Genomic DNA, 14,612 nt, shown 5'->3' with positions numbered 1-14,612 from the left:
CGGACGCGCGCCCGCTTCCGGCTTCCGGCGGCGGCGCGGCGCGCGCGGGTCAAAGGTCGTGCGTCGGCGTGCCTGCCCTGCAGCGTTCCGGGTGCGGCGCGGAGTGGTGAGTCCGAGCCGAAGGCGGCGGGGATCTGGGCGGCGGCGTCCAGGTGGGTCGGGAGCCCCAGAAAAAGCGGGTCCGGGCCTGGCGGCGGGAGGGCGGCGGCCCAGGGGCTTCTTTCCACTGAGGGGAACGAATGACCGGCGCTGCACCTGCTTGCATCCTGAGCACGTGACCCAAACTTTGTTGGGTGGTGTTGAAAGCCAGGTTTCATGTGGGCGGACGGGAGCTCGGGTCCTAGAACCCTAACGAGGGCCTTGGGGAGGTCGAGAGGGCAAGGAGAGGCGGGGACGTCGCCTCTCCCCGCCTGCGGCCGGCCCGCAGCCCTCCGGGAGGACTGCCTTGGCGCCTGCCCCCTGGCAGGTGCTCTGTGCCAGGCCCCGGGAGCTGCGCCCTCTCGAAGTATGAGCCATAACTCCGCAAGGGTGAGCGCACCCCATGGATAAAGTTCATTGACTTTCGTGTTGGACTTGGGCATCCCATCTAGAAACGTTCATGGGATCGGAGTTTAAGGAGCCCGAGAAGTGTCGTCAACTCACGGCATCTAAATGTGTTTCCCTTTGAGCCGATCCTTGCGCTGTTTGTGATTCATGTTTAATTTTTAGTCACAGGAAATAAGCTACCATGGTGCTCAATAGTTTGGATAAGATGGTTCAACTCCAGAAAAACACCGCCAACATCAGGAACATTTGTGTTTTGGCTCATGTGGACCATGGTAAGAATATTTTTTTTAAGGGATTTGTCTTCCTGATGAAAGGAGGGCGTGCCTATGTGTTTCAGGGCAGTGAAGCTTTGGGCAGTTGAGGTTGATGCTTGTTAGGAAGTAAGCCTTCATTTCTTTAAAAGTTTGTGTGATGTCAGAGAATCAAGTGTTGCAAGCATTTGAAATGGACGCAGGGAATTAGTGGTTAGCATTCTTTCATATAGTATGTCACGTTTTCAGACCAGAACTTGAGTGTCTATTAACATAGGATAATTTTTGGAAATGGCTTTGTATATAAATTATCTGTAGTTTTGATATTCTGTCCTTGGCATCCTTGCTTTGTGATCATATTTAATTCGTCAGATATTTATTGAACATCTACTGAGTTCATGGTATTTTGCTAGGTATATCAGGAGGGAGACAGTAGGAGTGGATCCTCTCCCAGGCTGTAGAGGAGGCTTTAGGGTGACACGGGGCAAATTGAGAGAGACATATAAGGGAAAAGTAGACTGATGGTTTGGAAGACTCAAGAGTTGGGGTTTACATTTTAGGGGGTATGCCTTTGCCCTACTCAGAATGAATTCTGTTTAGTGGGTAGCAAGAAAGTGATGCTCTAGGATTATATGCTAACACATACTAATCATGTGGGGAGCAGGTAACATTATCAGTGTTCCTGCTGATTGGCTCCTGGCTTGAATTACTATACAGATTCTGTAGCTTTAAGTTTCTAGAGTGCAGTAAGGATTTGTCTTGAAGAAAGAGACCTTTTTTTTTTTTTAGGCCAACCCAACTACAGTTTATATGTATATCTAGGTTATTCTGTCAACAAAATTACCTGTTTGTTCCACTTGAAATTGTATAGATATTGGACATAGGCTGTTTCATGAATATAACTATAATTGTATATGTGAGTATACAAAGTTTCTTTTATTATAAAGTAGACTGTAGATCTGGGTCTGGATACTACATTATAGTAGTTGGACCATGTAACTGATGCCTCTACTGTAAGGAACAAAATACAGTAAATTTCCTTGCTAAGTATATTAGCTTTTTGATAAAGTAAGTTTTCTTGTTAAATACATGTTAACAGTTTAACTGGCAAATGCCAATTTAGAGCCTAAGGTGTGGGGGGGAGTGGCAGAAAACTATGCTCTTTGTTTCTTGATATTTTTGTTTCTTGATATTCTTGGTATACTTTTCAGAGAGAAAAGTATTGCTGTCCTTTTGTCATTCTGATCCTTTAGTAGTTTATTTTTATTAGCATGAACTCTGTTATGGATGTGGGATGATTGGTAAAACAATTGGAATAAACTTGATCAAGTTCTTAAAGGACAGATTGTAGTAACAGTAACACTTGTCAAAAGATGTTCTGTATTTTGACTAACATCATTAAAAGCCTACATTCTACTGTATGTAGAGTCTGTCTCAGTCTGAGAATATTTCTTTAAAAAGCCTGACAGCTTTTCAGGTGAAATCGATGAGATCCACATGGAGATAAAAGTAATAGCACTATAGAGTGCTAGCATCTGTGTTCTTCCAGGTGATATTCTGTTCAAAAGCCTTTAAAAGCTCTCAAAATCTTTCTTTTGTTTTGTCTCGCCTGGTATAAATAAGTAAGAAATCTTTGCCTGTGACCAGACATTAAATCTGCAGGTACAACCCATCACAACTCCTTTTAAAAAACTTATGTTGATTTTAATTAATTTTATTTTAACAGGAAAAACTACTCTTGCCGATTGTCTTATATCTAGTAATGGAATCATCTCCAGCCGTCTGGCAGGCAAGGTATGTTGTTTCATTTGATGAATACTTGTCGCGTCTGTGTGAGTCTTAGCTGTTGACAATGTGATGAGCCATTTGCTGTGTTCTTCGGTGATCTAAAAAAGCATAAAACATACTTCTTAAATCTCAGAAGCTGCCAATCTATTAAGCAAGAGAAAACATACTGAGAAAAAGTTCCTTCTATATTTCTTTATATTAATACTGTATTTGATAAGTACATGAGTGAGATTTACATCAAGTCAGATGGTACACAGCTGTGGAATTAACACAGAGGTGTTCTACACCAGTGGACAAGTTGGGTGGACAAGAGGGTGCAGAAGCCATCGGGTGGTGGAAGGAACAGATTTGGCTCACTTGTGGGCTGTACTTGACTTGAGTGGAGCATTTGCTTAGAGACTAGTGAGAGAGAAGGTGGCTGGATGGAGTGTGTCAGATTACAGAAGTCCTTGAAGGTTAACCTGAGCATCCTCAGTACCAAAGGGAAGCTCTTAGCCTCGAGGATCAGTATTTTAGGAAGTGGATTGAAAAATATCTTTGTTTCTAGCTGTGAGTTGAAAGGGCTTAGGATAATTTACTTAGCAGTAGAACAATAGAAATATTCCTTTCCTAAATGAATGTAGTATATAATCAGCAGGGTTTATCAGGTGACTGGGAGCTACAGCCCTAACCCTATTTTTTATTCTTTATTCTGAAACAGGGTCTCATTGTATTGCAGAGGGCCTCACTAAATGGCTGAGGCTGTTCCTCCTGTCTCAGCCATCCAGATTCTGGGATTACAAGTGTGTGCCACCACACCTGTCTATAAAAAGATAATTTTTCATAACCAAATAATTTATCTCAAATTCAAGGTTGATTTAATATTAACCGTATTAATGGATTAGAGATAAATCATGATCAAATCAATAGATACAGAAGATACTCTGTAAAATTCAACATCTATTGTGATAAAACCTTTTTTACAAAGTATGTTTAGAAGGTAACTCCAATAATCAGATATGAAGTACTTAACAAAAAAATCCTACAGTGAAGATTGAAGTTAATGATGAAGTATTGAAACTTTTCTGTTTATATTCAGAGATGAAGCAAGATTGGCTTTTGGCTTTTGTGCCCTTCTGCTGACTGTGTTATAACTGCTTTACATTTTACTAGGGGTTCTAGCTGCAACAATAAGGAAAATAAATTTTGGAAAGGAAAAAATAGCTGTATTATTAGTAGGTAATGTAACTAAGAATCACTAAAAATTCAGTGATTTCATAAGAATCACTGAAAAGAACTATGCACGAAGAAATAGAAAATACAATTTTGAAAATATATCACTTAATAGTATTAAAAGTGTCCTTGCAAGATATTGGAGAAAAACTTAGATCTGTAGAAAGATATATCATATTCATGTATTGGCAGACTTATTTTGAAAAATAACAATTTTCACATTGATTTACATAGATTCAGCAGTTCTAGTAAAAATTACAATAGTTTTTTTTTTAATTTGAACTTAATAAGCTGATTTTAAAATTCATACAGAAAAAACAGATTTTAGTTAATTGGGAAGTAAAGATGTATACGTTGCATTCTTCTAGCTAAGGTACATGGACAGCAGAGAAGATGAACAGATCCGAGGGATCACCATGAAATCCAGTGCCATTTCACTACATTACGCCAAAGGTACATTGATCAGCATTTTTAAAGAAAAATGGTTTTGTACCTTCATGTCCCCCTTTCTCTTTCTGAACTAATTGTATGCCTCTGGTTTTTTTGTGACATGAGTAATGTCTCATGTCAAAAATAAAAGAAGCTCTGTGAAAAAAATCATTAAATTTATTTATCATCAAATTATCATTAAAAAATATATCAATGTAAATACTCCCCTATCCAGTATCTTCGGTCTCCCCCTTATTCACCTGGGCAGGAGGTGCCCATTTTCTGACTCCCTAAGACTGTTTTGAGCTCCGCCAGCCTCTGTTGAGGTGGCTCAGAGGTGTCATGTCACTGCAGTCTTGCTGAAATTCTGTCTCTGCTTCCATGACTTCTGTCGTACTTCTACAACAGAACTCTGGTCTTGGCAAGACTGGTTCTCCACACTTCCTCCTCATACTTTGGTGAGGTTCTCAAACAGGTTCTTGGAGCTGCAGGAGACTTCCCATGCCTCCTCTTAGGGCTTCCTCATTCTTGCCAACAGCTGTGTTAGAACTTCTGGTTTCTCCCAGTCAACCCCTCATTCCCTCCTCACAACCTCAGTGGGCCTTCTCTTTCACAGAGGAGAGGAATTCCCAACTGCTTGCCACCATAGCTCAGATGGTATTGGCATCCTTGCTTGCTTCCTGTCACTGGGGAAGACCTACACTGGATTTATCATGTATTTGTAGCTCTCTCTCCTGTGTCTTCAAACTCTTACTCTGAACTGACTCCTGGACATCAGCTCTTAAGCATGCCCACCTCGCCCTGCATGGTTCTTCGCCCTTCCTGGTTAAAGCTGTGCTACTATTACTCTCTTAGTAATATTGGCTCTTATGATAGAGTCTGCACCTAATAGTAATGACGCACATTAGCAATGTGAAATTGCATGAAAGATGGTCAGTCCTTAATCTGTGACACCCCTCCAGGGTACTTTAAGTGTAGTGAGGCTCTGAGATGTTCTTCTTTTACTCCAGGGTCTCTTATTAGAGTTTTTAATTCTTCAATCCTTTCAAGGAAAAATGCAGTCAATAAAAGAATGAAGACAGTTAGTTTACTGCCTACTCAGAAACCTTCAAAGGGAGAGAAGGCCTCACTGACTTCAAAGTTAAGGTGCGGCCATGGTGCGGAGGGGATGGGGGCTGAGTGGCCTGTCATTGTTCTGAGAGAAAAACAGTGAGGTAAACAGTCATCTCAGGTGGCCTATCCATGGTCTAGTTTGTTTCATGTCAAAGAAAAGTCTGGAGTGGCCTTTGGGATTAGTTTATGCAGCAAAAACAGAGAACTTAATTTGTTTGCTACTCATGCTGTTTCTAGATCATCATTTCCTCCTTCCTCTCTAAATCTTACAAAGTTGGACATTTATTCCATCAGAGCCAATCTCCCACAACCTCTTTTTGTGGCAGCCTTCTCCTGAAGGAGCTCAGGTACTCTGCCATGCTTTCTTCCGGGCTGCCAAATGCCTGAGGAAGAGCATGACCATCCTGCACGGCTGCAACTTGTATTTTAAACTGTTTATTTCAGGTAAGGAGGAGTACCTGATTAACCTCATAGACTCCCCGGGACATGTGGATTTCTCCTCAGAAGTGTCAACAGCAGTTCGCATTTGTGATGGGTGCATCATCGTGGTGGATGCTGTGGAAGGGGTGTGTCCACAGGTAATGGTGTGGCGTGGGAATGCGTCACTGTCTGAAGAAGGTGGAAAAAGGAGACCTTGTCAGTTAATGTGCCACTTCAGGCACGTCACCCACCATCAGAAAGTTGGTTTTGCATTTCATAGTTGGTAATGTTTCAGTCTGTAGTGGAGTTAATCACCAGAGTTTTAGAGGGATCGTAGCGATGTTGGCTGATGTCACCTTCATTTTCTACTCCTCAATATACACATTTGTTTTAATATTTTTAAAAAGAACATAAAAGGTTTAAGTTGCTCAAATGGAAGAAGTTTGGTATTCCAGGATGTGCTGTGATGGTCCTGTGGCCTCCGCTGTGATTACCTAGGGGCACAGGTATCCCAAGCTGAGACGCGTGGCCTTAGTCTGTAGTGTCTTAGGTTCCTGATGGGATAAGTGAAATGAACACATCTGCTCTTAGAACAGCAGGATAGCGGCCACCCCAAGGCAAGGCCATGACCAGGAGGCGGTCATGTTTGACCTGTGTGCTGGTGTCATGTTATCCATGTGGCTGTGTGTACACACGTACGATGGCTCTGCTGTCTTGGCAGTTTTACCCACCCTTAAGCTGGAAGGTAGGGGTGGCTCGCTGGATGTTTGTTGCTGTGCTGTGTGTGTGTGTGCTTTGCGAATGCCTATTTCTGAATGGCTATCCTGAAAGGGGGGTATGTGGTTATTAATTGAGGTTCTCTGGTATGCTTTAATTATTGCAAAGCATGTGTTTTACATTTCTCTCTCTTTTTTTTTTCCAGACACAGGCAGTTCTGCGACAAGCTTGGCTCGAGAATATCCGTCCAGTTTTAGTGATTAATAAGATAGATCGCTTAATAGTGGAACTAAAATTTACCCCACAGGAGGCCTATTCTCACCTCAAGAATATTCTAGAACAGGTATTGTGTTACTCAATATTCTAAAATCTGTGGGTTGTAAATTCATAAGGAAGTTGATGGATTGAGTAAGAGGAGTTGTGTAGAAAATTTATGTATTTAGACGTTTTCCACTTAGGGTTGAGGCCTGTGGAGTTTCTACACTGTGACAGAGGCAACAGCTAGCATGCTCTCTGGAGTCCCTCTGTCTCCTGGAAGCTCCTCAGATCAAACTTGAACAATGTGCTCTGTTGTGTAAAGCTTTGTCGTGAGCCAGGTGTGGTGGCGCACACTTGTAATCCCAGTACTTGGGAGGCAGAGACAGAAGGATCACAGGTTTGTGGCCATCCTCAGCCATTTAGTGAGGCCTTCTGCAACTTAGTGAGACCCTGTTTCAAAATAAAGAATAAAAAATAGAACTGGAGGTAGAACTCAGAGGTAGAATGCCCCTGGGTTCAATCCCCAGTGCAAAAAATAAAAAAATAGCCGGGCATGGTGGCGCACGCTTGTAATCCCTGCGCTTGGGAGGCGGAGACAGGAGGATCGCGCAGGTTCGAAGCCAGCCGCGCTGGCGTAAGAGACCCTGTTTCAAAAATATAAAATAGGTCTGGGAGTGTAACCCGGAGGTAGAAGGGCTTCCAGGAACCCCAGTACCACCAAAAAAAAAAAATAATAATAAAGAATAAAAAATAAAAAAATAAAGCCTTGTCATCTAGTCCTTAAGCGAGGCAGTGCTAGAAGGCTCTATAATATCGTATTACCCGTCTCTAGATGAAATTTTACCCAAGCATTTATTCAGCAAACTTTCGCATACATATATGTCAAACCAATTATTAAATGTCCACTGTGTGCTAAGCCTTGTGACTGTAAGCAGGTCAGGTTTCCTATTTCAAATAGCTCGCAGGGTAGGTGAGAGAAGCAGTGAAAAGCGTTTAGCGAGCTGTGAGCAGTGAGCTATGCTCTGGGTATGATGTGAGAGCAGACGAGGACCACTTACCTACTGTGAGTCACGAGGGGAGAGACAGAAAAGGTCTGTCAGCAGAAACCTTGAGATGGAAGAGAGGTGTTTGCCAGGAAGAGAATTAGAGTGAGGACATCAACAGAGGGAATAAGATGTGCAGTCACAAAGGCAAGTGTAGAACAACAGGGAAGTTGTCATACCTGAAGAAGTAGGTCTTGTTGAGCAGGGACAAGAGATGGAAGAAAGGAGTGCGAGGCTAAGTTTTGTGAGCCTCGTTGCCATGCGTTGGAGTCTGAAACTCTAAGGTAGTGAAACGTCTTTGTTGAGCTCAGCCTGAGGGTGGCATTGATGGAAACAGAGCAGAAAGAGAACAAAACGATTGGCTGATCTGGTTCCCTCTAGGGGTAGGCAGAGGTGTAGGATATTCCTACCCTGCAGTAATCTAGAAATGTTCCTGCCCTGCAGGGCGTGGCAGATGAAATGAGGTCTGTAGATGGGAATGTGGGGATTCCAGTGTAGACTGGAACTTGTAGGAATTCTGAGTGGTAGGTTCATTTTCTCTGAGGTAGGAGATAAGATTACTTATTTGGAGGTGAAAGCAGCTGGGAATTAGAGGTTGGGAAGAGAGCCTAAAGAGAGTAGTGGAAACTTCAAACAGCTGACATCCTGTGAAGGGGATGCGGTAGTTGCCTGGGGTTACCAGCCCAGGAGTGTGGAGTTCGGAAAGCACGAGTTCCTGGTATACCAGGCCCCAGCACCTAAAGATGTGACTTGTGCTTTATGTTAAAAAAAATAATTATAGAGGTTACCTTTCAAAAGGCTTATAATTTAGTTTGCTGGATTTTGAAAGAACAGGTTAATACACATACGTCATTCACTGATTGTAAAGGTGACTTCCAAGCAGCCCAAGCTGTGACAGAGACTCTAGCCCTAACAGGTAGACAGTGTGTCTCCTACCAAGAGCGTGCTAAGCATCAGAATGACACTCTGCCGTTTCACCATCTCTCCTAGATTAATGCACTCACAGGAACTCTTTTTACTTCTAAAGTCCTAGAAGAAAGAGCAGAGAGAGAAACTGAGTCCCAAGGGAATCCAGGTTCTGAGCCAGGAGAGCAAGTGTACGACTGGAGCACTGGCCTGGAGGACACGGACGATTCTCACCTTTACTTCTCTCCAGAACAGGGGAATGTGGTGTTTACCAGTGCCATAGATGGGTGGGGCTTTGGGTAAGTCCTTTCCAGTCCAGTTAAATCTCTGTAGATTCCACACATAATTGCTCTTTTTTGTTTTGTTTTTTGGTTTTGTACTGGGGGTTGAATTCAGGATTATTCTACCTCTGAGTTATAGCCCCAGCTCTTTTTATTTTTAATTTTAAACAGGGCCTCACTGAGTTGCTGAGTCTGGCCTTGAACCTGCGATCCTATCTCAGCCTCCCATGTACTAGGATTACAGGCATGTGCCACCATCCCTGGCTACAATTGATCTTTTTAGCTTATTAACTTTTTATTTAGAGATAATTGTAGCTTCATAGAGTCATGAGAAGTAATGTGGAGTGTTCTCGTATCAGTATTCAGTACTGCCCTACCTGTGAAAACATATTATATGATCATAGTTTAGTATCACAAGCAGGATGCTGCCATTGATAAAATCAAGACAAAGAAAGCTTCCTTCATCACAAAGAGCCATGTGTCACCCTTATATAGCCACACCTGCTTCCTCCCACCCTCAAGCCTCCTTAGCCTCGGATAACCTTGATCTTTTTTCCTTGATATATCTATCTATCTATCTATCTATATATATATATATATAATTTTTTTTTTTTTTTTTTTTTTTGCGTACTGGGGGTGGAACTCAGGGACATTCTACTTCTGAGCTACAATCCCAGCCCTAATTTTTATTTCTTTTGAAACAGGGTCTCACTGAGTTGCAGAGGGCCTCACTAAGTAGCTGAGGCTGTCCTCGAACTGCAATCCCCCTGTCGCAGCCTCCTAAATTTTGGGATTACAAGTGTGCGCCACAACACCTGGCAATCTCCAACAGTATTATTGAAATAAAATCAAAACTGTGTATAACAGAAATGGAACTAAACATGTAATTGTATTTGGGTTGGATCTTTTCACTCAGCATAATTCTCCTGTGATTTATCCTAGTGGCTGTATGTTGCAGGTTGAGCCCCCTCATCTGAAGTGCTTGGGTCTAGAAATGTTTCACATTTAGGGTTTGGCTTGGTTGGGAATATTTGTGTTAACATAATGAGGTCTTGGGGATAGGACCCAAATTCAAATGTGAATCTCATTTCTATTTCATATATACCTTATGATATAGTCTGAAGACAATTTTTACACAATAATTTTATAATGTGCCTGTGTTTTAACCGTGACACGTTACAGGAGATCAGGTACAGAATTTCCCACTTATGGTGTCATGTTAATGCCCAAACTTTAGATTTGGAGCATTTTGGATTTTGTGTTTTTGGATTGAGGATTCTGTAACAGTCGATCGCTTTTTATTGTTGGTGGTATTACATGTATGGATTTGCCAGTTTTCAATCATTCACCTGTTAAAGGATATCTGGGTTGGTTTTTTTCCTTCTGTTTTTTGGTTTTCGTAAGTAAAATGATATAAACATTCATGTGCAGATTTTTGTGTGAGCATAAATTTTCATTTCTTTGGGATAAACGCCCAGGAGTACAGTTGCTGGTCATATGGTAGTTATGTATTTAATTTTTAAAGAAAGTGCAAACTTTTCCAGAGGGGCTCTACTGCTTTATATTCCTGGCATTCGTGTGTGAGCGATGTGGTTTCTCTCTATTTTTATCATCTTTTGGTGTTTTCACACTATTTTATTGCCTTCTAATGGTTGTGTACTGATAGGCACCGTGGTTTTGATTTTCATTTTCCTAACAGCTGGTGATATTAAAGTCTTTACCTGTGTTAATTTGTCATCTTTGTATTTTTTTGGATAAAGTGTTTCTTTGTCTTTTGTCTTTGTTGTAATTGTATTTTTATATATTTTTGAGTTTTGCAGATTTTTTCTACAATTTAGACAGTAGTCCTTTGTCTTGTATATGCTTTTTAAATGTTTTCTCCCAGTCTGTAGCTTGACTTTATATCCTCTTAATGTGTTTCACTGGGCAAAGTTCTTAACTTGTGTCAAGTCCCATTTGTCAAATTACCTTATTACAGATATTGCTTTTAGAGTTTAAAAGCTCTTATGAGCCCAGCATGGTGGCGCACGCTTGTAATCCAGCATTCGGGAGGCTGAGACAGAAGGCCCATAGTTTGAGGACAGCCTTAGCTACTTAGTGATGCCCTTTGCAACTCAGTGAGATCCTGTTTCAAAATAAAGAATAAAAAATAGGGCTGGGGGTGTAGCCCAGAAATAGAATGCCCCTGGGTTCCATCCCCAGTACCACAAAAAAGTAAATAAATAAAATATAAGCTCTTTATGCAGTGTCTTAGATCCTGAAGAATTGCTCTCATTTTTTTGTCCTAAAAGTTTTATAGTTTCACTGTTTACAGTTAAGTCTGTGGTCCATTTTTAGTTAAATTTATAGAGATGAGAGACTTGGGTTGAGATTTATTTATTTTTGCCTGTAAATGTCCAGTTACTCCAGTTCTGTTTGTTGAAAATGATATCCCTCCTCTAAAAATTGTATTTGTATCTATCAGAAACAGTTGGGCATATTTTTGTGGTTCTATTTCTACGTTTTATTCTGTTCCATTGATTTATATTTCTATTTCCAGCAGTACCACATACTCTTGAATATAGTAATTGTTTAATAAGTCTTGAAATTTGGTAGATTATTTCTGCCTGCGTTATTCTTTTGCAAAATTATTTTAGCTGTTCCTGAGTCCATTCCTTGCCATATAAATTCTGTGACAAACTTTATAATAATCTGCAAAAGAATCTTGATGCAATTTTGATGGAAATTGCATGGTAAACCTGTATATTTATCTGGAGAGAATTGATATCTTTGTTATGTTGAATCTAACATTTGCAGTACTTGGGATGGAACCCATACCCTAACTATACCCCCAGCCCTATTTTTTATTCTTTATTTTGAAACAGGGTCTCACTAAGTTGCAGAAGGCCTCACTAAGTAGGGATTCCAAGCGTGCACCACCAAGCCTGGCTCTGTATTCTTTAATCCAGGAAGCTTTAAAACTTGGTTTGGCAGATTCTGGCTCTAGAGTTCATTTTCTTTGTGAGCAGCTGTCACATAGCAGTGAAGACTTGAAATGAGTTTCTACTGTAGGTTTAGACAGCTAGAGTCTACATTTCCTTGGTCTTTGTTTCTTTTGTTTTGCATACAAAATTAAGAAAGGAAGCTATAGCAAGAATTCTAACACGCACTAATGTAGAGAGAGCTGGAGAAGAACATGGGCTTTGGGTCAGATAGCTTGGGTTTGAATACCTGTTCTTTCATGACCTTTGCAACATCTGCACATCACTGCCTTTCTGTAAGATGGGAAGTTTGTAGCGTGATTGAAGTGATGAGGTTTACTAATGCTTGTAAGCCTGTGTTACCTCAGCAGCCCTTCACACAGGGACACTTGGGTGTTAGCTAGCTGTACTCACACTCATTATTGTTGCTGTTGATAACATGAACTGTTGTTTTTCCTTTAGAATTGAGCATTTTGCAAATATCTATAGTGCAAAAATTGGCATCAAAAAGGAAGTTCTCTTGAAAACTTTGTGGGGAGACTATTATATAAATATGAAGGCTAAGAAGATCATGAAGGTTGATCAGGTAATATGGGATATGCTGGTTTTACAAAAGTCTGATACTGTAACATCTTTACTAGATATAATTCAGCTTTAGATTGTGTGGACAAGTTAATTGGAACTTTTGTTGTATATAATGGGTAGGCTTATGAGCCTTATATCCAAGTCTTAGGAATATAAAGTTCTTATTTATTTATTTATTTATTTATTTATTTATTTAATTTATTTTTTGCGCGTCTGGGGATGGAACCCAGGGGCATTCGACCTCTGAACTACACCCCCTGCCCTATTTTTTATTCTTTATTTTGAAACCAGGTCTGAGTTGCAAAGGGCGTTACTAAGTAGCTGAAGCTATGTTTGAACTGCGATCCTCCAGTCTCAGCCTCCCAAATGCTGGGATTACAAGCGTGCGCCATCATGCCTGGCTAAGTCCTTTTAAATATGTTAAGCAAATTAGATGCTGTGGTGCATGCCTATAATCCAGCTCATTAGGAGGCTGAGACAGGTGGATTGCTTGCACCCAGGAGTTCAAGACCAGCCTGGGCAACCTAGTGAGATCTTGTCTCTAAGTATAAGTAAACAAGCAAAGAGTGACTGTTTTTATGGTGTCAGGAATTGAACTCAAGGGCATTCTACCTCTGAGCTACATCTCCAGCCTTATTTCATTTTCTGTTTTGAAGCAAGGTCTCACTAAGTTGCTGAAGCTGGCTGGTAACCTGTGATTCTCCTGTTTCAGTCCCCCAAGTGTTGGGATTGTACCACCACACCTGGCATTTTTTTTTTTTTAAGGAGATCAAAATCTCAGATCCCTAGTACTTGAAGCAACACAGTTTGCTTTATGCACTCGTGTGTCTTTGCAGAGGTGTCTCTTCTAGATGCCAGTGTATGGTCCTCATGGTAGTTTTTTTTCGGCAGAGGGTCCCATACAGTGCTGATGAGAGAGGCTGGTGTTCCCAGTTCCCGTCCCTCTATAGATGGAGGAGATTAGGACTGCTGTGGTCTCAATGGATATTTTTTGAGCCTTCATTTTTTAATGTAAAATTTATGATTTTATCAATTTCTTCTCACTGAAAATTTTATATACTCCTTTTAGGAGGTATTCCCAAGTATAAAACCTCGGGAAAGAAAGAAAAAAAAAAGAGGCCAGTAATGCTAGTGATAGGGTTTTCTTTTATGTTTTGATGCATATCTCCCTGAGTTTAGATTCTACCATTTATAGTATGTAGCTGCCTTTTTGCTTAAACATCTTCCTTTGCCATTGAAAACTTTTTACAAACAGTATGTTTAAAGGAGAGTGAATGTAGAAACAACTGTGTCTGAATTCTGACTCAACTGGTTTTGTGACTTTTGTCTGTTTTTCTCTCTTTAAGATAATATGCTACCTTATTTCATAGGGTAGTTAGGATGACTCTATGAAGTAATTCCAGTAAACTCTTTAGAACAGCTCCAGTCACATAACAAGAAATGCGATTATTATTTTAGTTTTTGAGAGTACCATAATTTTTGTGAGCATTCTCCTAAGGTTGGACATAGTTTTTTCCTCAGATGTTTTTATACATACATAATGCTGTAATTCATAATATTCATGCATACATTTTTCTTTTCATGATGACATTTTTTAAACTAGCCATTCAAAAGCGATGACTTATGATTTCCTAATGCTGTGGCCAGTCACTCTTCAGAAAGCTTTCGGTTTATATTCCATCTCACACAGATGTGAGAGCATCCACCTGAAGAAACTCTGGCTGTTCCTTTTTGTATAGTTTAGTAAGAGAAATGGTAAGGTTTTGTTTTTAATTTTCATTTTGTTGTGAATGTTCTTTTTTTTATACATTTAAGAGCATTTTATATTTCCTTCAAAATACTTGAGATCAAAGTTCAAGGATAGAGCCTGCACATGCAGAGTGGGGTTTTAGCTCTCAGCAGCTGCTGTGTCCTCCAAATGGTCACGTGATCTTCCAAGTCCCTGATCCCCAAGGGAGGGAATGGCAGGTTATTGTTGTGGATTGTTGGCTCTTTGAGACATTCTTATAACTACTTTCATCTTTACTGTTAAATACTTTTTAGTAAAAATGAGACAGACTAATATAAAACATGTTGCAGATGAATGTGTCAATGCCAAGTAAT

At 40.5% G+C, this 14,612-nt stretch overlaps 1 protein-coding gene across 2 annotated transcripts in view; it reads left to right on the top strand.

The window, feature by feature from the left end:
- Positions 1–727: 727 nt before the first annotated feature.
- EFL1 (elongation factor like GTPase 1) overlaps positions 728–14,612 on the top strand; it is a gene marked incomplete at both ends in the record, with an annotated part of 91,526 nt that continues 77,641 nt past the window's right edge. The window contains 7 exons of one of the 2 annotated variants that reach the window (XM_080690628.1): positions 728–818; positions 2,524–2,591; positions 4,166–4,250; positions 5,784–5,917; positions 6,682–6,819; positions 8,768–8,982; positions 12,387–12,510. In XM_080690628.1, coding sequence (XP_080546754.1) covers positions 728–818; positions 2,524–2,591; positions 4,166–4,250; positions 5,784–5,917; positions 6,682–6,819; positions 8,768–8,982; positions 12,387–12,510 — 855 coding nt within the window. The remainder of the gene's footprint in view (positions 819–2,523; positions 2,592–4,165; positions 4,251–5,783; positions 5,918–6,681; positions 6,820–8,767; positions 8,983–12,386; positions 12,511–14,612) is intronic. The other variant, XM_080690629.1, reaches the window with a different exon arrangement.

This window comes from Muscardinus avellanarius (genome assembly GCF_963383645.1).
Source record: "Muscardinus avellanarius genome assembly, chromosome: 3".
Lineage (NCBI taxonomy): Eukaryota > Metazoa > Chordata > Mammalia > Rodentia > Gliridae > Muscardinus > Muscardinus avellanarius.
The sequence above is the reverse complement of the archived record's forward strand: the minus strand, read 5'-3'. Positions and strand labels throughout refer to the sequence as shown.